The 27,823-nt window shown below is 39.6% G+C and overlaps 1 protein-coding gene across 12 annotated transcripts in view; it reads right to left on the minus strand.

Annotated features, from left to right (window-relative positions):
* MEIS2 (Meis homeobox 2) overlaps positions 1-27,823 on the minus strand; it is a 360,641-nt gene that overhangs the window by 252,856 nt on the left and 79,962 nt on the right. For 6 of the 12 annotated variants that reach the window (XM_053285506.1, XM_053285433.1, XM_053285587.1 and 3 more), the window contains 2 exons: positions 27,540-27,641; positions 4,967-5,112 (listed from right to left, as the gene is read on the minus strand). In XM_053285506.1, the coding sequence (XP_053141481.1) occupies positions 4,967-5,112; positions 27,540-27,641 (248 nt within the window). The remainder of the gene's footprint in view (positions 1-4,966; positions 5,113-27,539; positions 27,642-27,823) is intronic. The other 6 variants (XM_053285746.1, XM_053285664.1, XM_053286058.1 and 3 more) reach the window with 1 other exon arrangement.

The raw sequence follows: 27,823 nt of genomic DNA on the forward strand, positions 1-27,823 counted from the left end.
TCACTTTACACTTGCCAACACTGAACTGCATTTGCCATTTTGTCACCCACTCACCCAGTTTGAAGAGATCCTTTTGGAGCTCCTCACAATCTGTTTTGTATTTTGCTTCCCTAAAGAAATCCTGACTAATGAAGTCTGAGTGCCTCATGGGGGCAAATTTCAATGACTTCTACTTCCCCCTGAAGTGCTCTGTGTCACCCCAAAATATGTGCTTGCCGGCTGCACAGCCCTCAGGGATATATTTTCAGGTGGCGAAGAGGGCTTCCAGGGGAAAGAGAGGTTGTTGAAATTTGCCCTCCCATTAGTGCCAATACTGTGTTAGTCAAACCCATTCTGAGTGCTTCTCATGTAGCACTCATGCTTTGCTAGGATGCCAGCCAGTGTTTTTTCTCAACCCAAGCATTATTATGTTAAACACTTAAGTGGGAAGGCAGAGGTACCTATGGGTTACATTTCAAAAAGAGAAGAGGCAGACTGATCATCACACCCACAACTGCTGATAGGAGTTTGACTTGAAAAGGAATTTAGAGAACCAAATCATATATACATGATGGTAGTTATCTTAAATTGCATCCCTCCCTCTTTGGTTTTGCCTAAGACAATTTAGAATCAAGTGTTAGTATGTAGCAGCAAAGCCTTCAGGTAGTACAGACTAGAGAAATTCCTCTGACTATCATAACTAAATTATAGCAAGTTATACTGTGCATATCTCACAATGTGTGACACTAGTTTTGTATCACATGTGGTAAGAACTTCAGATTGCAATCCAGCATGCAGTTAAATATGGACAGAAATCCTAGCAGTTCAAATGGTAATTAACCACTCATTATTGGGACAAATTCATAGTGTTAGTTTGCATAGGAGAAACCTAAGTATGTAGTACACCGCTCTGGTCTCCTCGAATATAAAATGTATAAATGAATGAATTAATGAATGAATAAATAAATAAATAATGAAAGTGGTCCTTTTTTTAATTAGTCCAAATAATGCAAGTTTTCATTAACCATGTGGCAGGTATTTAAATAATTTTACAAGGGGAGGATGAGTGGTATCTAAGGAATTTAATTCATATTTTGCAAAAATTAATAAACATTTGACATTAAAAGACATTAATTTTTGTGTGCATGCATGTGTAAATACTGTATATCTATATATCACAATTTAAAAGGAAGCAGATTGAATGAAATGAAATGTACTTCTCTCTGTTGTCTCTGCTGCAGGAAAGGTTGAATGACTAAAGGTAAAAACCGATGGAATGTCATCGTTCCTTCCTTTACAACTGCTGCCTGTTCTGATTATGTACATCTATTTTCAAAGAGCTTCTATGCCATGCAGTAAGTTTCTCTGTAGCTGCTATGATAAGAAAACCTTTAGCTTGAAACCAGTGTGAGCAAGAGGTGTCTTTGTACACAAGCACTTCCTGTTTTCATTCCATGATCAAATATGTTCTTTGCAGGGCAAATAGGGGAGCACTTGAGGGAGGAAAGCAGAGATGTCTGAGAGGCTAATTGAGTGTATTAAAGGGCTGTTTGGCATGGAGGGAAAAGGAGTTTTCCAAGGCTATCAAAGGCTGCATGGGTCAGATTTCTTGCTGTTCCTTTTCTTTAACTATCTTTGAAGTTAAACAACAACAGCCTTAATGTCAGGTTTACCTTTCTGATATCATAATCTTTATGTACTACTGAAAAGCTTATACTACGAGGTTAGGATTTCCTTTACCCACTCAAAAACTGGATATTATCCAGAAAAAGCATGCACATTTCCAAGCAATTCATCCTCAGATCCTTTCATCTCCCTGTACCATTGTAATACCAAATGTAAGGCAGACACCAATTGCAGAATGAGAACATGATAGAAATATCATGCAAGCACTGGAGATTTCTATCAACAAAAGCTTCACATGTAACCTGTTGCTAATATTGTGAAAACTGTTCCAAAATAGAAATAATGGAAAATAAATAAAATTATGAAAGAGACAGTAAAGCAAATACGTTCTTACAGAATTATATCTAAGCAAAAAGACACTTAAAACCTATATATAGAGGCAAAATTGTTCTTAAATGAAATAGGTTTTTTTCCTAAAATACCTTGTATTACACATTTTAATAAATACATAAACAATATTAATTGGAAGTTGATAGCTTTACTCATACATTTCACATTGTATAGAAATTTCTTCACTTAGTTAAAGCTTAAATAAGAAGTGTCTTGCCTCCCAGGCAAAGCAGAGGTTAATGATTTTTGTCATATTGAGACTAACAACTAACAATTGCTACAGTTGGCCTTTAGTATTTTATTTGTCCTTCTGAGGTATTCAGAATAGGTGACAATAGCTTGCAGTTGAGAACATATGTAGAGAGACCCCTGTGGCTTATGGAAAAGTTGCTCCATGCTGGTTGGGTGTTTGGAAAAAAAAAATACAACCAGAGTTCTTTTATGTTCCTTTCATTAATGAGAATGCATGAATGTCAAAATGCACCAATAGGCCATTCAAGGGGCAAAGCCTTAGTAGCCCCTTCTTTAAGAACACATCCTGAGATGTAAAATACATTTGCTTAACAAATTAAAATAATGAGATAATTCAATTAGTTTCTTTTTAAAAAGAAAGAGGAAAAAAGGGTACATTGTGGGATTATTGTAATACAAGACCAGGTCACAGAGCACAAAAGGGTGGACAAACCTATTTGGAATAAGGTTAGAGCAGTGGTGAAGGAATAGCCTTTAAATGGTAGGATTTTTTTTTTAAATACTTGAAACAATAATTTATACATTATAGTTTCGCTCTGTAGTTGGACCAAGGTTATATTTTGTAAGAACAACTTAATTTGAGAAGAAGAAACAATGAAGGACTATTTAAGAGAAAGAGTCCTCTTCTGCATGTGTTTATGGCAGAAATCTTTTTGAATTTTCATTGCACTAGTCAGAGGTCTCCATTATCAGTTATCCGGTCTGAGAATTATAGCACAGTAAATCTTTCAACACCTGCAAACTTATAAGGTAAATAACTTTTTTTAACATTCATGTAAGGACCATCCTCAAAGTTACTGAATTTCCTTAATTCATTTAGGGTGAACTTTCAAGAAGGCTAAAAACTCTCAAGATGTTTTTCACATTATGTGAGATACAAGTGATTCCTTTGGCAAGCATACATTCAATGCTTCACACACACACACACACACACACACACACACACACACACACACACACACACCAGTGGCAAAAATCCATGGAGGTGTGGGTAACTTAGTGAGAAAAATGAACATGCAAGCTTGTGCAAAATAACTAAATTATTTGTGGCCCCACTTTTTTCAGTTTCATTGTGCTGCTCCTCTAACCACTTCCCTCAGTTAAAAATGCAAAAATTATCCCCCTCACACTCACTCAACTTCCAAATTAAAAATTTTTTACAGGTTAGTAAATCTCCAGCTGAGGTGATGTAGCAAAGAACAGCTGTGAAGTAATTTTGATAATGATGAGAATAATAAGCACATGGCAAGGTTCAGGGCTTTGCTGTTGCAGCTTCAGTGCTCCTGAATAGATAAAAGTGATTAAATACTCCTGATTATCCCTGACCAATATGTAATGGATTTACAGCCCTTTCAATTAGTCAGTATTTGCTTAGGACTCATTATTTTGTCTTTGGTTAAGTAATCAGCCCAAAGACTCATGTTCTGTCTAATTCCTCTGAGCCAAGTGGGTACTACAGGGCACCTGACCTTTGAAATGGCCATAGCTGGAAGGCAAAAATAACCACCTCTCCAGCAGAGGCACTGGCTATTCTGGTTAATCCTGACCCTACAGGCCAGATCAATGCACCTTAGTTTGCTAATAATGCCCTTACATCAAAATGATGGTTTAGAATTGTGGATCTATTGCTACCCCCACCCCGTTAGTTCTTCTACCAGCAGAGCTGCTCAATAGTCACCACCATAAATAAAAGAGGTACCCAGTTCAGGAACCATGACACTGTAACTAATGTCTACCACCACAGAAATGTATGACTTTAACAACCATAAATAAGCCTATGTGTGGCAGTTAAGCAAGCTATCCTTTTAAGCATTAGGCCAAACAAAACAGGAGGAAAAGTGAACTGATAATTTTACCACATTTTCCACATGAAATAAAGAGAACTACTTCTTTTGCAAAAATGTATTTTGATGCCTAAGTAAAACTGTAATAGTCAACAGAACACCAACACATAAAACCAATTGCAAACAGGAGGATAAAGATAGATTGTTACTGAAAGTGTTGCTTTTTCACATATTTAATCTCTTTCCCCCAGAAGTGAATATGGCTAGCTTTTAAGATAATGGACTTGAAGAGCAACTTAAATAGGTGCTTTAATCTCCTATAGAAGTGAGGAATTAGAAAACCTATACACACACAAGCATAGGGAAAATTTGTGAATTCTCTGGCTTAACTTACATTTTGCAATTATGCTGGGATTCACATGCTACCACATTTTGTATTCCAAACCAACATAGCTCCACTATTCAGAAGCCCTGATGTTGGGGCCATTTACATACTCTAATTTCAGGAAAGTCTGAGTCTCACACTGACCCAACTGACCAAGATCAGCCACTCCGCTTGGCCACTTGGATGAGCAGAAGGTTATTGGATAAACCCTGGAAAGTAATTCAAGCTTGCTAGTCATCCTATAATGACAACTGAATACCTTTCTATGGGCATGTGTGCACATATGATCTCTTGCCACAAACCATTTTTACATGCTTGCATTACTAGACAACACAGTGAAATGTCACTCCTCAGGTTGAACCCCATTTTGCACTAGACTGTGCTTATCTTCAAGACCTGTAACAGATAATGATTCCAAAATCATCTCTAGCACAAAGAACCAACTCCTAACCATTCAAAACATTATCCTACCATAGTAAATGGACAAGATTGTTTCCAAAGGAACACTGGATATAATGAGACTGGTGAACAAGCCCTTGTCTTCACTTACTGTGAGATGTTGGAAGAGCCACGCTCTCATGATATTTGTTGCTACTTTGGGGAAAATTCCTCTTTTCTTCTGACGCTTTTTATCCTTGTCTGGGTCATCATCATCTCCTGTGCCAGGAGAGGCTACACTGTTATCTAAACCATCTCCTACAAAGAAGAAGAAGAAAAGAGAGAAAGAGAGAAACTATAAACCAACCAGAATCATCAAGTTAAGTTTTGGAATACCAATAAAGCATTATTCTTTTTAAAAAACAAAACCAAACCAAAAACCTAAAAACTCACAAGCGTGCTCAGTTTCTCATTAAATATGTTTGCTGATAAAGATATATAAAAATTATAAAGCATGCATGTCCAAATACTAATTTTGTACCTCACATATACACAAATCATTAATTCAATTATAATTGTGTGCTTGACATAGTGCAATACCTCTTTATCAATTATGGGATGCAATGTGGAAAAATCTTCCACAAGAAAACCTATTTACTGTAAATGCATCCCCTGCAACCATGCTGAATACATGGTGTAGGTAATCAAGTTAAATGTTCTGTGGTCTATATATTCTGGGCCCTCTGCATAGGTGACAGTAAATGTGTTACTGTTCAGTGCACATAACACACTGTCAGCTGAACCCCTCCCTATCATTATCATCTCCCTACACACACACACACACACACACCTGCCTTATATGACCCTGAACACAATATTTGCAAGACATGAAAACTTTTGTGTCTGCATCAGTGATCATTATCTCCCTTCTTTAAAAAGAGATGCACATCAAGGTAGGATGCTCGCTTAATCAAAACTTTCCATCAACATCTTTCTCTTCAGTGCTTTTCCCTGGCATTAATTGTGCATTAGCAAAAATCATTTACTTTTAACAGTCATAGTTATTTTTTCTTGCCCTCCAGCAAAAATGCCTTGAAAGCCTGCCTGGAGGGCATCTAAATTATGTATCTGAAAAACTCTTCTGGCAAGGCATTGCAGGACCCCTACTTTCTTAAAATTCATACGAGCACGTCTTCCTGTTTTTGGGAAGGCATCAATCAAGAGCTGCAATATATGCCATATTCCTACATTAATATTTGAACTAATAACTTTAAAAAAAGGAAAGAAACAAGATCCGACTTGTGGCATAATCAAATGCAAAATAAATGAAGAATACTGGGACAGCACTGAGACTTTATAGATTGCTGTGTTTTCCTTACACATCATTAGCCCGGAGCCACACGAAAGAGGAAAACAGAGAAGTGGAGAGTTTATGCTCCCTGCTGGTGTTTAAGAAGCCGAGGTCCTGGAAGGACATCTGGGAATTGCATTGAGACGGTGGTTTTTGTAATTTAAGAATAGACATTCATTAGCAGTAAATGCCATAAATCCCATGCTAAGTAAAAACCTTGTCCAAGAAAGCCTAAAACAATAAACTCTGTGCTCAATGTAGCCTGAGATAGGCGCTCCAAAGCTTCCTGAGGAATGCTATAGACCCATGAACTAATTCCTATAGCCTCTTCTAGATCTTTATTGCTACTAAAACAAACACATTACTGCTACATAGAGACTACCTCAAAACTTTAATTTCTATTTCTCCTAACTCTGTGTTGCCCACACACCTTTTCTTTGGTGCCTCTTCAAAAAAGTAAAAATGGGGGGAGGGAGACACCCACCACTCAACCTTCTCTAACTAGAGAAACAGAAAAGCCAGAGCAAAAAGCTAGACGATTAATTTTATTGGCATTTTCATTTTCACTGCAATGTGATACCCTCCATCACATAGCAGAGATGGTCCTCACTATTTACAGAATGACAGGCCACTTCATTGCAACCACCCTGCCCCAAGGCTGAGAATCTTCCTTCCATCTGCCCAAGAATCTGAGTCAGACCACTAAGTTGCTTTTTTTCTTTTTCTTTGACTTGTGGCAAAGAAAAGGTGAATTGAAGGAGTGGAGAGTGATCAAAGTGTGGGGAGGGGAAGACACCAACCCACACAGCTTATCACAACTCAACTACTTTGGAGAAATATTATTTTGGAAGGGCTATTACATAGTGGCCCACCATTCTACACATGTATTTGCAAGCATAAAGTACACATACCACTCTACACATGTATGTGCGAGCACAAAACACACACACACTTTCCACTAAGCCAAAGAACTGCTGCAAGGCAAATTCTCACAAACACTAATGGCTTCTGACTGCTCCTTGGCAACCCCAGCATTTTAACCTGGGTGGACGTGCTCTCCAAAATACAGACACTGGAGCTATCTCATCAACTGTTCATGTGACACAGATGGAGAGTGGCTATTAGGAGCCAGGCAATGGGCCTTGGGGATCTGAGGTGCTATACTGTAGCCTCAGGCAATTCTGAAAAACAGAACCCGGAGATAGAGAAGCAGGAACAATTCACACCAAAAGTGCAAGTTCTAAATCAGTCTGTTTCCCTATCTATTGTCTTGATAAAGATATCTTTTTAGTTTTTTTCTAAAACCTATCAATGTATGCATATGCATAAAATGCATTTAGATATAAAATCTTTCCTCTAGCTGTCTCCCTTTCTCAGTTAGAGACACAAACACTACAGAAACATGAGAAGGAACAATCCTTGCTTTCCCCCCAAGGCAAACAGTTATTTCTGTTATGTACTCAGGACTATCTTGGTGAATTTTTTCACCTAAAGCATGATTTGGAGATTTCCAAGATAATCAGTATAGCATCTTCAGTTTGAAAGGGCTCACAATACTTAATCCAAATTCCCATTCAGATTAGTCCAATAAAAGTTTGGTTATAAATTGAATAGTCAATAGGACCAGTCTTGTGCAAAATGTTACATATTAACAATACAACAAAGTATAACATACTTTGAAGTAAATATCACTCTGTTACTCTCTAGTCTAGTAAGTTACTTAGAACTGCAGCCTAATTATCTAAACACATAACTAAAATGTTTTTCTAGTAAAATCATCCTAAAGAACCAATTATATACTGGGAGAAAAATGGAAAACCAACATTGTATAAGTTATCAAAAACAAAGTTTCAATAGGATTAATCATATTGGCTGACATTCTGGCTAATGTAGTGTGCCAAGGTGACACATTGGTGCTAGAGAAAGCTTTCTTAGTTGTGCAGCATCAGGAGAGTACTTCAATGATCTGCTCTGCCTCTTGGTGCCCTGTGCCACCCAAAAATATGTCCCTGAGGGTGAATCACATAACCTCAGGGTCATATTTATGGGTGGGACAAGGCACTTCTGGAAGCAGAGCAGATCACAGAAATTTGTTTCCCCTTTAGCAGTAGTGGGAAAGCATCTTCCTAGCGTCCACACTGCATTAGTCAGGATGTCAGCGACTACAAATAGCATGACAAAACTGAAGCCATATATGACTACTTTATTAGGAATGAAAGAAGGTTTATCCAGATTTGTTTTCCAATTCTGGACTCCAATAAAAATCAGAATTAATTACTTAGCATCTGTGGAATTATGCCTTTGCAAGTAAGACTAATTGGAATTCAATTGGTCTTAACCAGTTGGACCAGACAGATATGTGAAATATTTTTGGGGGGAAATGAGGAATATATATTTAAAATAAGTCCTACCATCCATAATCAATCTTTGTGTACGGAACAAAGCTATGAATAAAGAAACTGAATAAAAGCTGCTGAGAGTTTAGTACAATAATTACAAACTGGTTTTTACCAGCTATGCCACTTTAGCACATACCAGAAGGCAGGGGAAAGGAATGTTATGACCGATATTCACTGCCTTTTGAAATGTGGCCATTTATGCCTCTGCCACTCTGACCACCTGCTGAATTCCTATTTGGTGGAACATCTTTGTATATGTGTAAACACACACACAAATACCTAAGCAAATTCAGAGACAGGAAGATGAGGTTCTAGATAATATATACATGTGCATCCTTCCATAACAAAAATGCACTGAAGAGAAAGTGAGAATACAGAAAATGAATCAGAGGGTTCTGACAAAAACAAAATATTCCCCAAAGAGGAAATGCGTATACATATAAAAGTGCAGTCATTCCTGGAAGGATAATTCATGCACTGGACTTTAGCTTTCAAATTTCACAGACCTCAGGAATCTTCACAGAATGGAAGATCTAATCCCTCAGGGAAGTTTGCCTCTATATTGCTTTTCATGTTATCCATTCTCCACCCCTATTCTCCCAGATCTCAACTACTGTATGCTGTACAGTATGCTACTGCCCATAGCTAGAACAAAGCAGATGTATTTAATGCTGCTCCTAGCAGCACCATCTCCCACTGGTGATCTGACTCTCTTTCAGTCAGTTTCCAAGGACAGTATATAGCATGTAAAGGAGCCTCAAGCATAGCATTGTATGCACCCTCTCATAAAAAAACACAGGCCTCAATTATACTTGCCTCTGGGTTTTTTCTCAATCCAAGGAACTTACAGGCCAAAATAATTTTAGCTATTCCTCACCCTATTTACATAAAGTAATGTAGGAGATTTCAGAGTCAAGGAACAAAATTACTACCTTTCTACAACTCACAATGCCCTATTGCATACACATTCATATCAGATCATAAGAGTATTCCATTCAAGAGCCAACATCCTAAATAATGTTGCATCCATGCAGTAAAAGGATGGCCAGTGTAGCAGTAGCATCACTTCTTTGAAAATAGGGGTAGTCACGTGGTTGGGGACTGAATTTTGCCATCTCCCCTCTCCCTGAAGCACTCTTTGCAACTCAGAAATACATTCCTGAGGATTGCACAGCAATAGGATGTAAGTCAATGTATTTCCGTTCTGTCAGTGCCTTTTGCAATAGGATATTATTTAGTATGTTGCAACACAACACTTTTTATATTGTATAAAAACTGTACCTTTGTGCACTATTTTTCTTAGGAGAAACAGGGCACTAATTATTCTCGATTCATAGTCCATGGCTTGTTTTGAATTAGAGTTTTGCATAGACATAAATAAAAGGTCCATATGAAGAGCATAACAAGATGGTCCATATGGCAACTAAAATGTCATGGATGAACATGAACATGATGAACATAATGTCATGGATGAACATAATAGTCATTTTTAATTTATGAAAAATAGTAAGCCCCTCAAAAGATACTTCAGGCATGTCAAAGCACAAAACCCCAATAACGATGAAGATGACAATACCACCACCACATAATGTCTGGATTCTAGAAGAAATACCACTGCTATCAAAACAATCAAGAAGACAGCAGGACCCTAGTTTTACAAAAATGCATTCCAACCTCAGCATCTGAGTTTCACGATCTTCATGTAAGCCTTGTCTACAGCTGTTATCCATGCACATCACATTTGCTTGTATATTCCATGAGATAACATAATGTGCCATTATTCTAGAAATAACCCAGCTACCCTCACAGGTTAAAAAATGAAAGTCTTTGCATGCCTATGCTGTGAAATTGCAGATTTTACAGTAAATTTCTATGACAACACTCATGGCATCTCTCTCTCTCTCAAACACACACACACACACACACACACACACACACCTCTAAGTGAATTTCTTAGATATACATATTTTTATTCATTTAGTTTGGGGCTTTCCAATTGCAGCCCTCCAGCTGTTGTTGGCCTACAATGCCTATAAACCAACAACAACAACTGAAGGACTGCAGTTGGACAGCCTTGATGTAGTTGTTCATTTAGAGAGCAGGCAGTAAGTACCATGCTCACCTGAACTCTAGGTCTGGAAGATTTACAGATGACAAATTAAAGATGAACTAGTTGAGTTGAGCTGAACTGAACTAGGCTGGGCACAGAGCATCTGCGCCTCTACTTCACCACTGCTGCTTTCTCCACCCATCCCGCCACTGCGTTTTTGCCCACTGCCCCCCCTCGCCTTCTCCTCCCCTTGGCCATCTTCTTCCCTGCCCGCCGGCCATCTCCTTCCCCCCGCCCCATCTTCTTCTCACCTGCTTGTCGTAATTTTCTTTGACCGCCCACCCACTGCCATTATCTTTGCCTGCTGGCCAGCCAGCCAGCTTCTGATGCCATTTTCTCCCCCTTCCCCTTCACTATCCAGGCAACTGCTCACAAACTCTCGCTAGAGCTGCCACACATGGGATTAGTGACAAGTATGCCTAAGAGAAATATATAGATAGAAGATAGATAATGATTTGCCTAAGTTTACTCAAATGTCTGAGTATTCTTAAATGTGGATCTACATTCTCCAGATTAAAAAAAATAAAACTCAGCACCATTTCCATTTTGTCACAATGGTTCACAGATCCTCTGAATGTTGCAGAATTATAGGCAGTTAAATAACAGCATTAAATCTCTGCCCACATCAGGAAACCACTATTGTATCTATCCTTAAGCTTTAGGCCCAATGTACACGGTATATCCAATGTATATGTTAAATACCTATACAATGGATATAACTTAAAGATCCATCTTTTTAGCCTGGCTTTTAATGATATCTAGTTTTTTTTAAGTTTAATGAGTTTTAATCTGGTTTTAAAGGTGTTTTTAAAAAAATGTTTATGTGTTTTTGAGTTTAATGTAAACTGCCTCAAGCTCTTTAGGAAGGGGTGTGTGTGTGTGTGTATAAATAAAATAAATCGTGGAGGAGATAGCTGCCATAGATAGTGTGGACTACACAAGTACGTCTGTGGTGTTATCAGCTGTATGAACAGGAGCCCATATTGTATTATAACCAATTATAAAGGTTACATATTTGTACTTGGCCAAACCATTTGACTACTTATTAATAGAAGCAGCTAACTATACATACTAGGGATGTGCACGGGACAATATTTGTGTTTTGTTGTGAGCTCAGAACCGAACGCAAATGGCCTTCATTCCAAAGGAATTAGCTCAGAACATTCGAAACGTCCCAAGTGCCATTTTGGACTGTTTAGTAGTGCTCACCACACAAATGGCTGCTGCACATGCACAGAGACCAGAAGAGTGCCATTTTGGAGTCCAAAATGGTGCTTGGAACACACAGAACGGGGTAATTCCATTCCGAGCTTGGAACACTGGAAACAGCCTGTTCGAGTCAGAACGTTCTGAAATCGGGACGTTCTGCACATCTCCAATAAATACAGTGTCATTCAGCCTTATAGCAGCAATGGTCCACAACCAGTGTAATGTGTAAACTGGGACTCTTCAAGCAATCCGTCCTTTCATGGGCAGAACAAGATCTAGAGCTGTTATATTTCATGACAGTCATGCATCCTTTATCATATCTACTTATGATCTAGGAAACCCCTGCAAAATACAAATTTGGTAACTTTATTTATAAGATTTGTGCTGAAGTCTTTTCTGGTTGTAACATGTGTCTGTGCAAGAAATAACAGGCTTGCAATGTGCAGCCTTAAAGTTTTAGCCTATGGCCTGCTGTGTCAGAAAATAATTTCAGAATGGAAGCATATAACTTTTGCACCAGCACAATGTCTCAACAGTTGCTATTGATGTAATTGTCTCATAGGAGCCAGACAATCTGTACAGCAGTGCAGTCTGATGTTTCTGTGCCACTAAATGGTCATCCCCACCAAGTGCAGAAGCACTGAACAAAGCATATGGGCAGATTAAGAAAGAAAAAAGATATGGTTGTAGATGAGCTCTATGAATCATCCTAAAGGCTTTAGTCCACACACTGTCTGCTGTCCCTATGCATGCTTGTGTGTCCAAGCTATGGTGGTAAGATGTTTCAGTCAGACTGCAACTGACACACATATGAAGTAGCCTTATACTGAGTTGCTCCATCTAACTCAGTATTGTTTACACTGACTGGTATCAGCTCTCCAGAATTTCAGGTAGATGTATTTCCCAGTCCTATCTGGAGATAATACAATTATTGGACCCGGAATATTCTAAATGCAAAGTATGTGCTCTGCTACTGAAAGCTGGTCTTGTGGTATAAGCATGAATTGTCCCCTTTGCTAAGCAGGTGCCTGGTTTGCATTTGAATAGGAGACTACATGTGTGAGCATGTCAGATATTTCCCTTAGGGGATACGGCCACTCTGGGAAGAGCACCTGCATACTTGTATGCAGAAGGTTACAAGTTCCCTCCGTGGCATCTCCCAGGCAGGAGAGACTCCTGTTTGCAACCTTGGAGAAGCCACTGCCAGCCTGTGTAAGCAATTCTGAGCTAGATGGACCAAAAGTCTGACTCAGGATAATGCAGCATCCTATGTTCCTATATATTATAGTAGAACAAACTTGCTCTCATTCCACAAAAGAAGCTACTGTCACTATAACAGTGTATTCTGCTACTCCATTCTGCCATAGTGAGATGTCAGTCACTGACTTACAAACTGTGAAAGCATCCTCACTTCACAGCACTCCGCAGTGTTTATTGCGTTGGGGTGGTGGTTAACTGATCTCTCCTTCTCCCAGAAGTGCCGTCGGGGACATATTTTTAGGTGGCACATGGAGGAAAAGAATGGCAGTTCAACTCCTATTAGCAGAGCAAAACCAGTTTGGGAAGGATTCGGCCAAGCAAGAAGTCTGCAGAGAGTTCTTTAAATTTGAAGAACAACGAGGATTTATTTAGAAGTTATAAAAGGATAGGAAAGCGGAGCTTAAGACTGAAAGGGGAGAGAGACCAAAACAAACAGCCATCTCTGGAGAGACAAAATGGAGACTAACATGGAAAGAACAAAAAAGGGGGGAGTCCAGCACTTTTATCCATGATCCTAACTATCTCCCTGTGATCACTATGAGACATTGCAAATGAGAACTAATGCTGCCAGGGTCCTAGATCCAACACTCCATCTCATCGGCTCATGCCGCAGTCTTTAAGTCCCAACCTCTCTCTCAAGGTTTTGAAACGATCCCTGGGCAATGGCTTAGTTAGCACATCTGCTACTATTTGTTCACTTAGACAAAACAATTTTACAAGTTCTTTTTCTTGTGCATCTTGTGCATAATGATATTTTGTTTCAATGTGTTTAGTTCTAAATTTAATTTTCTCTATTTGTCTGATCTGGGTGCAGCATTGATTATCCTCAGACATCTCAGTGGGATTTGGTTCATCTATGTTGAAATCTGACAACATAGCTGGTGCAGCCACACCACCTCTTGCCATGCTTGAGTGGCAGATACATATTCTGCCTCGGTAGATGAGAGAGCAACTATAGATTGCTTACAGCTACGCCAACTGACTGGTCCACCACCATAAAAGAATACATAACCACTGGTTGACTTCCAGTCTATTTGATCCTCAGCCCAGTCTGCATCCATATAACCTACTGACTTGGGTCCACTACTAGCAGAGTGGACAACATTAATTTTAGATGGATTGTCCCTTTTACGTAGCTGCCTAGTCTTACCACAGTCCAGCCATCTTCGCTGGGTGTGATTACTTTCCTACTCAAGATTCCCACAGATACAGCTATATCCGGTCTTGCTATCATAGCTACATATAAAGTTTTACAATCACTGCCCCATACTTACGGTTGTCTGGCAGAAGATCACTCTCCTTCTGTTTTAGGTAACCTGTTTCCATACTTGTTTATTTGGCCTCTGTAGATTCCAAATACTCTAGTAAATCATTTATTGTCTGTTTTTGGCTAAACAAACAGCTTCCATCCTATTATCTTTCTCTATGTGTATGTGTATCCCAAGATAGTGTGAAATAGGCCCATGTTCTTTTACTTCTATCTCACTATTCAGCTGCTTTATTATTTCAAGGCTGTATCTCTATTTCCATAACAAATTATCAGATCATCAATGAAAGAAAGTATATAGGTTCTTCGGTTGCCTTTGAGCCTCGAGTACAGGCAAGGGTCAGCCTTTCCTTGGATAAATCCCTCACTGACTAGTAATTGGTTTAATTTGACATTCCAGGCTCTTGCAGCCTGCTTTAGTCCATAAATACTTTTCTGCAGCTTATAAACAAGTTTTTCTTTACCAGGTTCCACAAAACCTGGAGCCTGCTCCATATAAATAGCTTCTTTGTTGTCTCCATGAAGATGTTTTCATGTCTATGTGATCCACTAGCATGTTCTTTGCTGCTGCAATGCTTAGGAGCAGTGTTCCTTCTGAGGCATGTGCTCACACTTCTTTTTGATGTCCACTCAGTTCATTTTAGGTCCCACTCAGGTCTAATCATGAAGGTTCCACTCTGACTGCATGTGTGCTCACACTGTCTTGATACTGCTACCCAGAACAACTCATTTCAAACATTAATGGGGGAAATTAGACACAACACTGCTTATGAGTGTCCTTAATGAGGTGTGTTTTACACAGGAGCAAATGTCTTATCATAATCTTCCCCATATATATGCAAGAATCCCTTTGCCACCATCGCCTTCTGTATTTTGCTTAATTTTAAAAATCCACTTGTATCCCATGGTCTTTCTTCCCTCAGGTAGCTCTGTGAGTGTGTTATTTTTGTACAATGATCCAATTTCTTCTTTAGCTGCTTCCTTCCAGTTCTGTACTTCAGTTGCAGGTAAGTTATCAATTTCTTTCCACGTGCTTGGTTCTTTAAAAAATCTTCTCCCTTTGCAATTTAGGAATATGTCTTAGGTGGAACTCCTTTATTTTGTCGTGTTGGAACACTGCACCCTTTGTTCATGATCAGCATTGTCTTCTGCTGAATCACTGCCAGGTGTAAAACTTATAGTGGATCTTTCCTTTTGGTCATATTTTTTAAAATTAAAGAGCTTAGGTGACCTGTGGCTAATCTTGGGGGATATGTGGAACATCTCAAAAGTGTTCTGGTGTGTGAGAGAAGGCAGCGAGGGGGGCTCAACAGAGAGAATGGGGGAGAGGAAAGACCGAGCAGTGGAAGAGGCCGGAGAAAGGAAAAGCTGAGAGGCAGGAGGGCGGTAGGTAGAGGAAAGGCTGAGCAGTAAGTGGTGGGGGGGAGAAGAAAGGAGACAAGGGCAAGCCGACAGAGGAGGCCAAGCGAGCGGTGCCTTCCATCACCCTGCGAAGTTGAGGCAGAGGCCGAGCGGCAAGTCTCTGGGGTGGGGAAGGTCCAGTGAGGGGGTGAGAAGTATGTGTGCACTAGCACTAATGCACAGATACTTTGTGTGGGTTCAGCTAGTTGCCTTGATTCTTTCTCCAACTGAAAACTGAGCTCTAAGTTTGGCAGTTCACAAGTGGTTGGTTTTTCATTTTCACTGAAGTATGCTACATTGTGTATTTTAATTGTTTCTGTGGCAAGATCTACCATCCTATGTCCTTTACATCCTATGGAATAGCCAAAAAGTATTCCTTCCTCAGATTTACAGTTGAGTTTAGTCTTTTAGTATACAGATGTATGCTTTTGATCCAAACACTCTTATATGACTAAAAGTGGGCTTGTTGCCATGCCATAACATATGTGGCATTGTTCCTGTGGCCTTTGTTGGCAATCTGTTTTGTAGGTAAATAGCAGTCATCACTGTCTCTCCCCAAAACTTAGTAGCCAAACCAGCATCTACAAGCATGCACCTCGGCATTTCCATAAGAGAATGGTTCTTTCTTTCCGCCACTCCATTTTGTTCCAGAGTATAAGTAACAGTCTTTTGGTGTTCAGTGCCCTCCTCTTTTAGGAATCTTAGGACATCATTCCCAGGGTATTCACCACCACTGTCATTGCGGAGGATCTTTGGCTTTCTCCCAAACTTGTTGCTTACTCTTGCAACGTATTATTTTAGTCTTTCTTGTACGTGTCCCCTTTTCACTTAACAAGTATGTTTATGTGTATCTAGAATAGTCATCAATGAAAGTGAGAACATATTTATTCCCTCCTGATGTATTAACTTGCATAGGTCCACAAACATCTCTATGAATCAGATCTAAAGGATGTTGTGTTTCTCTTTCTTTGCATGGAAGAAAAGCAGACCGTTTTGCCTCTGCTCTTATACAGCATGCACACTGATTCAGTGCAGCAGGGGGCTATTTTTAGACCCTTTACCAAATCCAACTTTTCAGCCTGACATATTATTTTGGAATCTCTATGGCCTAATCTTCTGTGCCACAAATTCAGACATCCTTTGTGTGTGCATTCCTTTACAGTTTTGGCCTTTTCAGTCACAAATTCTACTTCAAACAATCCATCTCTTATAAAACTGCTTTCATAAGCAATTCCTATTTATGAGTAATGAAACAGTTCCTTCTCTTAAATTTTACTTCATAGCCCCTTTCCATAGTATATTTTACAGTCTGATGTAAAATAATTTAGAAACAAGTCTGATGACATGTTTCTAGAGTAGGCACATACAAAGCCTCTTCAATTGTTAATCCAATGGTTTCTCCTTTCTCCAGTTTGCAAAGCAATTGTGCAGATCTTTCCCCTTCTGCATACATCAGTTTTCCATCTGCCAGATATCTAGGGATTTTACTACTTGTATCTAGGTTTATAACTGTCACCAATATTTATATACTGCTTTTCAACAAAAGTCTCCAAAGCGGTTTACATAGAGAAATAATAAATAAATAAGATGGCTCCCTGTCCCTAAATGATTCACAAGAAGCCAGCATGGTGTAGTGGTTAGAGTGCTGGACTAGGACCATGGAGACCCAAGTTAAAATCCCCATTCAGCCATGATACTTGCTGGGTGACTCTGGGCCAGTCACTTCTTTCTCAGCTTAACCTACTTCACAGGGTTGTTGTGAGGAGAAACCTAAGTATGTAGTACACCACTCTGGGCTCCTTCAAGGAAGAGCGGGATATAAAATGTAAATAATAATCATAATCATAATCTAAAAAGAACATAAGACAGACACCAGCAACAGTCATTGGAAGTACTGTGCTGGGTGTGGATAGGGCCATTTACTCTCCCCCTGCTAGATAAAGAGAATCACCATGTTAAAGAGGTGCTTCTTTGCCCAGTTAGCAGGGATTATAAACCTTTCTCTAATCAGGTCGCTTGTATCACCTGATTCAATGCAGATGCCAATGCTGAATTTCTCAGACTTCACTTCCCAAACTGTCTGTTCTTGCAAGATATATCCTTTGCTTGTTAGCTTGATTAGATTGCTTGTAAGTTCTGTACTCTGTGTTCCTCAGATGACTCACTCTCTTTGCAACTTTGTTTTGCTTGCCTTTTGTCTACAAACTCTTTATTCTTGAGACACTTATTCTGGAACTGTTTGGGGCTTCCACAAATAAAGCATTTCTTAGGTCTTTGCAGGCATCATCTCATACTACGTGGGAAGGGGCAATGGTAAACCCCTCCTGTATTCTACCAAAAGACAACCACAGGGCTCTGCGGGGACCAGAAGTTGAAATCGACTTGACAGTACACTTTACTTTATGTCTCTGCAATATTCTAAATGCATTTTCTTCACTTTCCTTTGGTTGTTTATCACCCTTCTGCACAAATCAAAGTCCTCTAGATGGTTAATTACAAATTGTAAGTCTGCATCCTCCTTGATTTCCAAGGCACTAGTCACAGTATCAAAATAATGTGGTGAACTATTCAACAGCAATCCTATCAAAACTGCATCTGACATTACCACACCTTGACCTTGCAGTTGCCTAGATATTTCCAACATGTATGTGCTTGGACAGACTTTCTTCTTCTATAAGTCTTTTATTTCTCAGTTTTCTTACTAGATGCACTTTGGAAACCACAGACTTCTTTTAATATAATCCCTTCAGAGTTCCACCACATATTCTTTGCATTTTCTTTGTTTCTTAGATGCGTTAAGATTGGGTCACTCATTGCCAAGCAAATCATTCCTGATGCCTTTTCATCCGCTCTGTCCCATTCTTTCTGCTCCTTTCCTGCATCTGCAGGATGCTGGGTGTGCAGAATACTGCCAAGTCCATGACTCTTGAGCATCTCCAACTTGAAAGACCAGAGCTCATACTCAGGACCTTGCAACTTTTCAATAATCTGGAATTCTTGTGTCATCTCCATTTTCAAAGACTTTCTCTTTGCTTTTTATTTAACTCTCTAGGCTTTTCTCTTTTATTTACTGGCTTCTGGGTCCATAACCCTTTGTAGGGGAAGAATGGCAGTTCAACTTATTAGCAGAGCAAAGCCAGTTTGGGAAGAATTCAGCCAAGCAAGAAGTCTGGAGAGAGTTCATCAAAGAACAACAAGGATTTATTTATAAGTTACAAAAGGATAGGAAAGCTGAGCTTAAGGCTGAAAAGTGAAAGAGACCAAAACAAACAGCCACCTCTGAAGAAACAAAATGGAGACTAACACTGAAGAACAAAGAGGGGAAGAGTCCAGCACTTTTATCCATGACCCTAAAAACAACAACCCAGTGGTCACAGATGAAAGCTGATGCTGCCAGGGTCCTAGCTCCAACAGTGCACAGGTCACTTTTGGGGGGAGGAGAGATCAACAAGAGTCACACACCCCTTGCATGATAAGCACTGCAGAGCTCCAGAAGCTCTCCAAAGTGGGGATATCTCTTCCTGGCATGCAGCCAATGAGGATGTCATCCAGCAAGTTTGTGACTCGCTTTGGACCTAGTCCACTAAAACATTGGAATATATATGAGCAGCTCCTTTTTCTGGCAATTCCCATGATTAAGAGCTAATTACTCAAAATGTTTTGAGATGTATTAATGTTTGTCTCCTATACCTGTTGGATTTCTATCTTTTCCAGTTATCTATGAACCCCTGCAAGTTACTCTTACAGCAGCTGATCACAATCTGTAATCTAAGATGAAAAACTAATAATTTGCACATGTTTTTTTCCTAGCAGAAACTGGTACTAGTGTAAAGCTTTTATATCCTGTTTTTATTTTCGCAGAATTTTTTCAAGGTAACATCCCTTTTCTATTAAAGTTCCAACAATTAACTAGATATCTAATTGCTAAGCTCTCACCAATCTGGCTTGATGAAGCCATCTAGATATATAAAAGCATAACTGCCAACATGCCCCTCTTTTCCCATTCATCCCTGCTAACTGAGCAAAGAGGTACCTTTTTAAATTTGTGATTCTCTTATATTTAGCAGGAGGAGAGCAACTGGCGCTATCCAACTCCAGCACAGCATCCCTCCAGTGGCTGTTGCTGGTGTCTACCTTAAGTTTCTTTGTAGATTGTAAGCCCTTTGGGATCAGAGGACCACCTTGTTTGTTTGTTTGTCTTTCTATGTAAACCGCTTTGAGGACTTTGGCTGAAGAGCAGCATATAAATGTTTGTAGTGGTAGAAGTAGTAGTAGGTGGTATGTAAAAGTAATTTTTCCTTTTCTGTTTTCTAATGACTAGTTCATGATCCAGTGCTGTGGAATGATGAGAAGAGATGAAATACTTTAGTTTACATGCAACATTTACTAACTGTGTGGGTTTTCCCCACACATTAGAGAAGGGATGGTGCCCCTTGCCACCTTTTTCACACTCAAAATAACACTGAAAAAAACTGTCTTCATAGGCTTACCTCCAGCTTCTCTGGCCCTGAACACCCTCCCCACCCACCCCCAGGGTATGAGTAGAAAGAGGGGAAAAGGAAAGGATTTTATGCTCCTTTCTCTTCAACTTTTCAGGCAGTATAAGCAGCATTTAGGAAATTCAGCCCTCAAATGGCTCCAATGCTCTGAGCTGCAGGGGCTCATCCTTTGTTAGCCTCCCTCTATTTACACAGGATTTACGCAAGCCCTCTACTAAAGAGACCACATGTTTCTGACAGAAAGCACTTTCATTCATGCAACATCAGGCAACAGGATTGTAACCACTGCAGCTTCACGCTGACCTGAGATTAACAATTTCAGCAACATTGAAATGGTAACAATCTACTAACCAACCAAAATTATCCATGGAGACTTTTCTGCCTGTCACATTATAACTAATATGGTTACAAAGATGAGATTTCTTAAAAGAACAATTAAGAACTAGGTATTGTCAAGAAAATGCTGCCCCCACCCCTGCATAAAACAGGAGGAAAGAAAGTGTATGTTGTGGGGTGGGGGAGGAATCAGACTGCTACTTGGGTTAAAACCATTTCACCCACTGGCTGGAGACAAAAAGTATAAAAGCAGACAGATGGACACATATGTAAATGTGGTGCCATTTCCTCCCATTGCTGGCAAGTTAGTTTAATAGTATAGTTTAATAATCTCTTCTCTGTTCATTTTGGTTAACTAGCCTTCAGCAACAGTTTAGTAATATTCAGGAGCATGCTCATTTACACTGATTTGTTTGCCAAAGTTATAAATTATCATGTTACAATTTAGACTCCATATATAAGGCACAAATGCTGAAATCTAGTATCAGAGGATACTAGAGTACATCACACAGTATGATTTTTCTACATGGAGATTGCTGCATATAAATCACATGTTACATCATTGTCCCATGAAAAGAATCCTAATTTTACATCCCTTCTTTGGTAAGTCTTTTCATTTAAAATATTTTAAAATCATTTTTGAAAGTCATTTCTCCCCATTAAGCAAAAGGAAATTAGATTCTTAAACAAGGTTTTTAAAAATTCATAGGTTTCTTGGGTTCTACAGCAAACAAAAATCACTAATACAAAAATGAATATACATCTCTGATAAGTACATATGCTATTGACGTTTATAGTAGATATTTTAAAATTCTTCACAGTATATCATAATAAAGCTCTTCCAAGCATCCTAATGATTAACTTTTAGTGAGCTCTCAAAAGCCCTTAGACACAGTTAATGCTTAGATTTTTATTAAGGAGGAGAGCAGGGATAAATGCCCACTTAAGTCCCAGGTCTCACACTCAGCTGTGCTTGCACTGCACTTCCTAATACTAAAGCCTCTTAATGTGCTGTTCATCTCCCCTGTGTGGCATTTCTGCTAACACAGAGTTCACAGTTTTCAGCCCCAAACACAGAAGACTGCTATCTTTAAGTCATCCAAAGAATGTGACAGATATTATCATTGTTCCTGCTGGAACACGAAGAAACAGAAAGAGAGAGAGACCAAGAGGAGGGAGACCACAGTGATCAGATTACTAAAATCCATAAAGCTTTCCCAAAATGTCACTGAATGTTATAATTAACATCTTTGAAGCTAAGAATGGAGGTTATCCTCAGAAATCAAGGGTACATATTTTAGAAACTGTATGTATGTCACCAGCAGTGTTCCCTCTAATCTTTTTCATCTGTGTGTTTAATTTTGTTCTGGGTGGCAGTATCAAGGCATGAATTCAGAGTCAAGTCTTCCCAATTCAACCTGAGCAGATATCAAAATCAAAAACCTTGTAAGCGCACATGTGTGCACGCCCTAGAGGGAACACCGGTCACCAGAATACAATCTCACTTTTCTTATTCAAATCTAACTCCCGTTTCGAATGGCCGATTTACCCAAGTACCAGAAACAAGTTAAGAGCTTTCTCTTGTACAAGCAAACAAAAATGCAAGCAGTATACAACAGCTAAACAATTCTTGTAGCTAATTTAAGATTCTCTGCTAAAACCTGATATTCTCATAGAGGTTAGAAAAGTTACTTCATGTTTTAACATAAAATAGCAATGTTTTAGCACAAATTGATACATTTTTAGCACCAAGGTTCAAATTACAGACTTTAGCAAGTTAATAGGAAACATCCAGACTAAGCCTCATTGAAACTAATGAGACTTAAGTTAGTGAGTCATGTCTCATTTATTTCAGTGGTGCTTAGTCATGACTAACTAGTCTAGATGTTGCCCAGTGTTTTGTCTGCTTGAACAATTATTCTCAAATAACCAAAGAAAAGGTCATTTTTATTTCTGGATATGCCACACTATACTACTCTACTGATTTCTCACTGAGCTCCTTTTATCCCAAGATAATAATCCACTGAGCATGTGTACTAGTGTGACCCTGTTGCACTCAAGGAGCTAGTCCTGCTAAACCCTTGCTAACTGAGCAAAGGGACAACTTTTAAAGTGACAATTCTCTTATATTGCAGGGGAAAAGCAACTGTGCCTATTCAGCCGCAGTACAGAATCCCTCCACTGGTTTAAGCCAAATACCTTCTTCAGGTGATCTCCACTGGGAGCACAGCACACAGGGAAATGGTAGTTAACCCTTTGCCATCATGCCACAGTCTCCACGAAAATCATATTCCCAAGGCTGCTATGAGCCCTGGGAGGGCAACTTCCTTTGGCAGCAACAGAAGCTTCCCTCCTTGAATGATTTTTTCCAGGACCACAGCACAGCAGGGTTAAATATCCGCTCCACAGCATGGTGACAAAGAGTTAAATAACCCATTTGTGCTCATCTCAGGCCTTGCCATTTAGCTTTAAAAAACCCAAAGGACAAATTTATTGTAATGTGTAGTTTGGTCCCTCATGTGTCTGCTTAGACATGAGGGGCCAAAGGACACATAACAACAAATCTGATTAGACACATGAGAGCAGCTCAAGTGCAAAAAAGTACCTCATGCTTAGTGTTTCTTCTGCATATATCTTTGACCCTTGATATTCCAGAATTACTGTTCCCATACAAAGATGTGCTGTATGTGTCTTATCAATTAGCAGATAATTTCTAGTACTCAAAACTGTATTGTTTCATGAAGAAAAACAGGTTTATTTCATCTTTAATAGTGAAAAATAGGTATTTTCTTTTCTTTCTTTTCAGAAGAGAATTAAGCTTTTGAACATCTTTCCTACAATCACTGGAGAATCAGACAATTGAGCATTTTAATGAAGAGCAGTTTACAACAGAAAGCATTGTTAAACATGCAGTTAAGTAACATTGTCTTCTTTATATAATAGCCATTGCTGTAATAATGGTACCTAGTACAGCAATATTGCCAGCGGCCTATTAATATTCTCATTAGAAACCTTGATTTAAGATTGTATTACTCAGGTAAAGAAATGTAACAACCTCAACATGGTATATAAGAGCACTCTGAAACACTTCTAGAAAAATGATAGTGCTCGAAACCCCTGCTAACTTGGCAAAGAGGCACCTTTTAATGTGGTGTTTCTCTTTATTTAGCAGGGGGAGAGTAACTGGCCCTATCCACCCACAGCACAGTAGCTCCAGTGACTGTTGCTGGTGTCTGTCTTATGTTTCTTTTAGATTGTGAGCCCTTTGGGGACAGGGAGCCCCCTTATTTATTTATTATTACTCTGTTATTACTACTACTCTGAGCCATTTTTGGAAGGGCGGTATAGAAATTGAATAAATAAATAAAATAAATAAGTTAAATACAGATATATGTTATTCTCCCTTAAAAGTGAATTATTTTATTCTATTTTATAAAATTTACAGATGTTAACATTTATGTAGTTTGACCAAATTTAATAATCCATATGTTCATAGGACAGTGTTGTGAACTTCTGACAGCAGCAGAACTCCCTGAAATATTCCTATCATAAGACCAGGAATTAATTATTAATTATACTGCTCTCTGGAACAATCTAGGGCAGAAACTTATACTGGTACAATATATTTATTTACTTTATTTAATAAATGTGTATACCTCCCACTACCGAAGTCTCTAGGTGTTTTACATCATAAAACATACCAAGAACAAACCAAACCAAGAATTTAACTATTAAAACATAAAAACCATATTAAAATATCCAGTAAAACACCAACTAACTAAAAAGCTTGGCTGAAGAGATGTGTCTTCAGTTGTTTCCTAAAAGCCAACAGGGATAGAGCAGCTCTAATCTCAGCAGGAAGTGCATTCCACAGTCCTGGGGCAACTACAAAAAAGGCACCACTTATTTTAGATAAGTGGTGCCAAATAAGGACCACTTATCTTAGACTAGCCTTTTCTCCTGTAACTGCCCAGGACTATGCATTCTGGCCCCAATTCCAACATTAATGGTCATATCCCCAGTAGCTGCATGTTCAGCTTTCATGAGAAAGGGGTTTTACTGCATGGTTGACATCTTGATTAACAAAGTACTTTAGGAAGGACATTGCACTAGCACAAAACTATTGTGTGAACTACTTGCACACCCAGGCCCCAATAATGACAGGACACGTGTAGCTAAAGGAACTAGGGCCACTTTATTAATATTTTACAAAGAACCTGCAATGAGGAACTACTAAATAGAGTGTGGGTACCACCCATATGGGTCAGCCTCATAAGGAGGACTGCCCACAGCAGGGCGAAGGACTGGGTGCTGATCCAGCTGGCACCAAGTCCGGACATCATCACAACCACGAGGTTTTATCCCCGCTGAGAGGAGGCCAGCCTGCCCTGTCTAGCATTAGACAATCACAGTCATACTTGCAGTTGTGCAGCCACTGTCCAATATGTGGCATGCCTGTTTTAAAAAGGGAACTTTTGCACAAGACAGCTATTCTACAAATCCCTGGTTTGAGAGCAACCATGCCATCCTCTTGCACTAGTGCAATTTTGTTAGACATAATTAGTTAGGATGTCAACCAATATAAGCAGGAACCCGCATGGATCTCCACTCATCTCAAGTTAATGGATCAAGTCCATTTCTCATGTAAGTCCAACATTCAGATGTCAGGGAACATGGTCAATAGGCACAAACCTCAGGTGATCAAGGTCAGTAGGTATAGACCCCCTGCCTCTCTACAATTTTAGTAACACACAGGACAAAGGCGTAACTAGGGAAAACGGCGCCCGGGGCAAGCACTGAAATGGCGCCCCCCCCCACGCCCTCCCAACATACTACATTATACTTAGGTTTTTCCTCACAAGCGCCCGCCGCCGCCAGGCCAGGCCACTGACTGGCCGCCAGGCGCCAGCAAAGCAATGGGGGGGAGGGCACGGGTGGCGCGAAAGGGACCGCTCGTGGGGGAGGGGGCACCGACGCACTCCCTTGACTGCTGCAGCGCTGCTGCACTGAGCAGGAAACATTTGTATTAACAAAAAAAATTTAAAAAAAAATTTTTTTGTCATGGCGGCCCCCCCCACGTGACCAGAAAAGATGGCACCCGGGGCATGTGCCCCCCCGCCTCCCTATAGTTACGCCTCTGACACAGGAGAATCTATGAGAAGAGAGCTACTGTCTCTCAACTTCTCTTTTGGACTCCCATGTCTCTTAGATGGATGTGATGCAGCAACAAACCTCTACCTGAAAGCACTGTTTACTTAAACTGAATTCAAGTGCTGAAAAACATGAGCAAAATTGTCTAAACTTAACAGTAATTATATGAGGCATTTTGGCTTACATTACTGCTAAAAATACAGTGGTTGACATCCAGAGCAACAGTGCGCTTTCAGAATGAGCAGATTTGCACTGGCATAAGAAGTTCCCTTAAATGTGCAAAACAAGGATTTGCACAAGAATGCTCTTGTATGGAAGTTCCCATTAAAAGAAATGAGGCTGCTGCAATTGAGCAACTGTTGCATAACCACAAACATGGTTGCCCTAGCACAACACTAGTTTGGACTGCAAGCTCTAGACAGTGCAACTAGCTAGCACAACAGTTTTGCACTAACCTAATGCTCTCCTGCAAGCACTCCATTGCTCATATGTCAGCCAGTAAGACCCAACATGCAGAATCAGCCAGTAATACATCAACATGTAGAATTACTGTTCCCACGTTCTCACAAGTTTTTTTAATGTCTGTTCAGTTAATTTTAGATCTGCTCAGGTTGAATCAGGAAGACCCCATTCTGAATGCACATGTGCACACACTGCCTCGGTACTGCTACCCAGAACAAAACTCATTCTGCACAGAAATGAAAAAAATTAGAGGGACCACTGGGTGGGATAAATGATGTCCACTGTATATTAAAAGAAGCATCTGGAAAGAAGTTGCACTGTGCCTTCTAAATAAGCAATTACTAAATACATACATGGTATAAACAAACACTGATCTAAGGCTGTGTGATCCACAACCTTACTGCACTGCACAAACTATCACCATAGAGAGGTTGAACAGCCGAGCATCTACACAATAACTGCCAACACTGCAGTGGCTGGTTAAAGCAGTTGCAACAGCTTCCTGATCAGAGACAGCAAGTCTACAACACCTCATTCCTCACAAGACAGGATGTAGGGCTGACAGAGCTGTTGTGACTACACCAGCCTGTCACAATAGCTTTAGTGATTGTTGCAGGGCTGTTGGGTAAGCAGTGTTACAGCCCATGGAGTTAGCCAATGCTCAGCTGCCTGTGGTGAGGTGACTTCAGTTTGGAGTGGTGATGAAAGTTTTGAGTAAGTGCAACACAGTGGTGTTGTGGATCATAACTTCCTTTAGTGTCCTGCCAACCCCCCTTTCCAAATCCTCTCCCCAGATGCATTTAAAAGTGCGCGCACACACGCACACACTCACACACACACACACAATTAGGGGAAGATATAGCTCTCCTAGCCACATCCATCCTCTTCATTAAGGTTAATTACCCAGCTTCCTTTAGATACAGCTTTCATTTAGTTATGTTAAGACTTCTCCCGCATCTGAATACAGACCCAGCCCACCAGTGGGAATCCCACTGGCCTGCTTAAAATCTGTTACTTCTCAATTATTTTGCAATGTTTCAATGAACACATTACAAGAATTAATGTGAGGCTGGTTGTGGCACACTGAGGAGAGGAAGATCTCCTTCCTTATATTTGGAGGGGAGTTATTCCACCTTTGTCCCACCCAGTCGTGTGTGTGTGTGTGTGTGTGTGTGTGTTTGATAGTACTAGTAAAATAACTAACAGTTTTCAGAAGGTGCTTATTGGGAAAAGGTATATATGTATATATATATTAAAGGAGAATATAAAACAACTCTGAATTTTGTATGATCTTACATACCATAAGAGCTCCAACACCTATGCACAATGGGGTGGATTAACTCTCTGGGTGCTGCAGACATATTTATACACCTCCTCCTAAAGTGTTCATTTGGCTGGCAGTCTGGAAAATGCCAGAATGTGAAGGGTTAAGTTGGAACACCGACACTTTTTTTGTCTTTTAACTTTAAAAATAATTTAAATGTTCTGATTTAGGAAATACATTGCTATCCAAAAGCTGCTAAAGTCAAGGAAGATGAGATAGCAATCATTTTTATTAAATTTAAAGTTAGAGCTATTGTTGCA

The sequence above is a fragment of the Hemicordylus capensis genome, chromosome 1, assembly GCF_027244095.1.
Source record: "Hemicordylus capensis ecotype Gifberg chromosome 1, rHemCap1.1.pri, whole genome shotgun sequence".
In the NCBI taxonomy this organism is placed as follows: Eukaryota; Metazoa; Chordata; class Lepidosauria; order Squamata; family Cordylidae; genus Hemicordylus; species Hemicordylus capensis.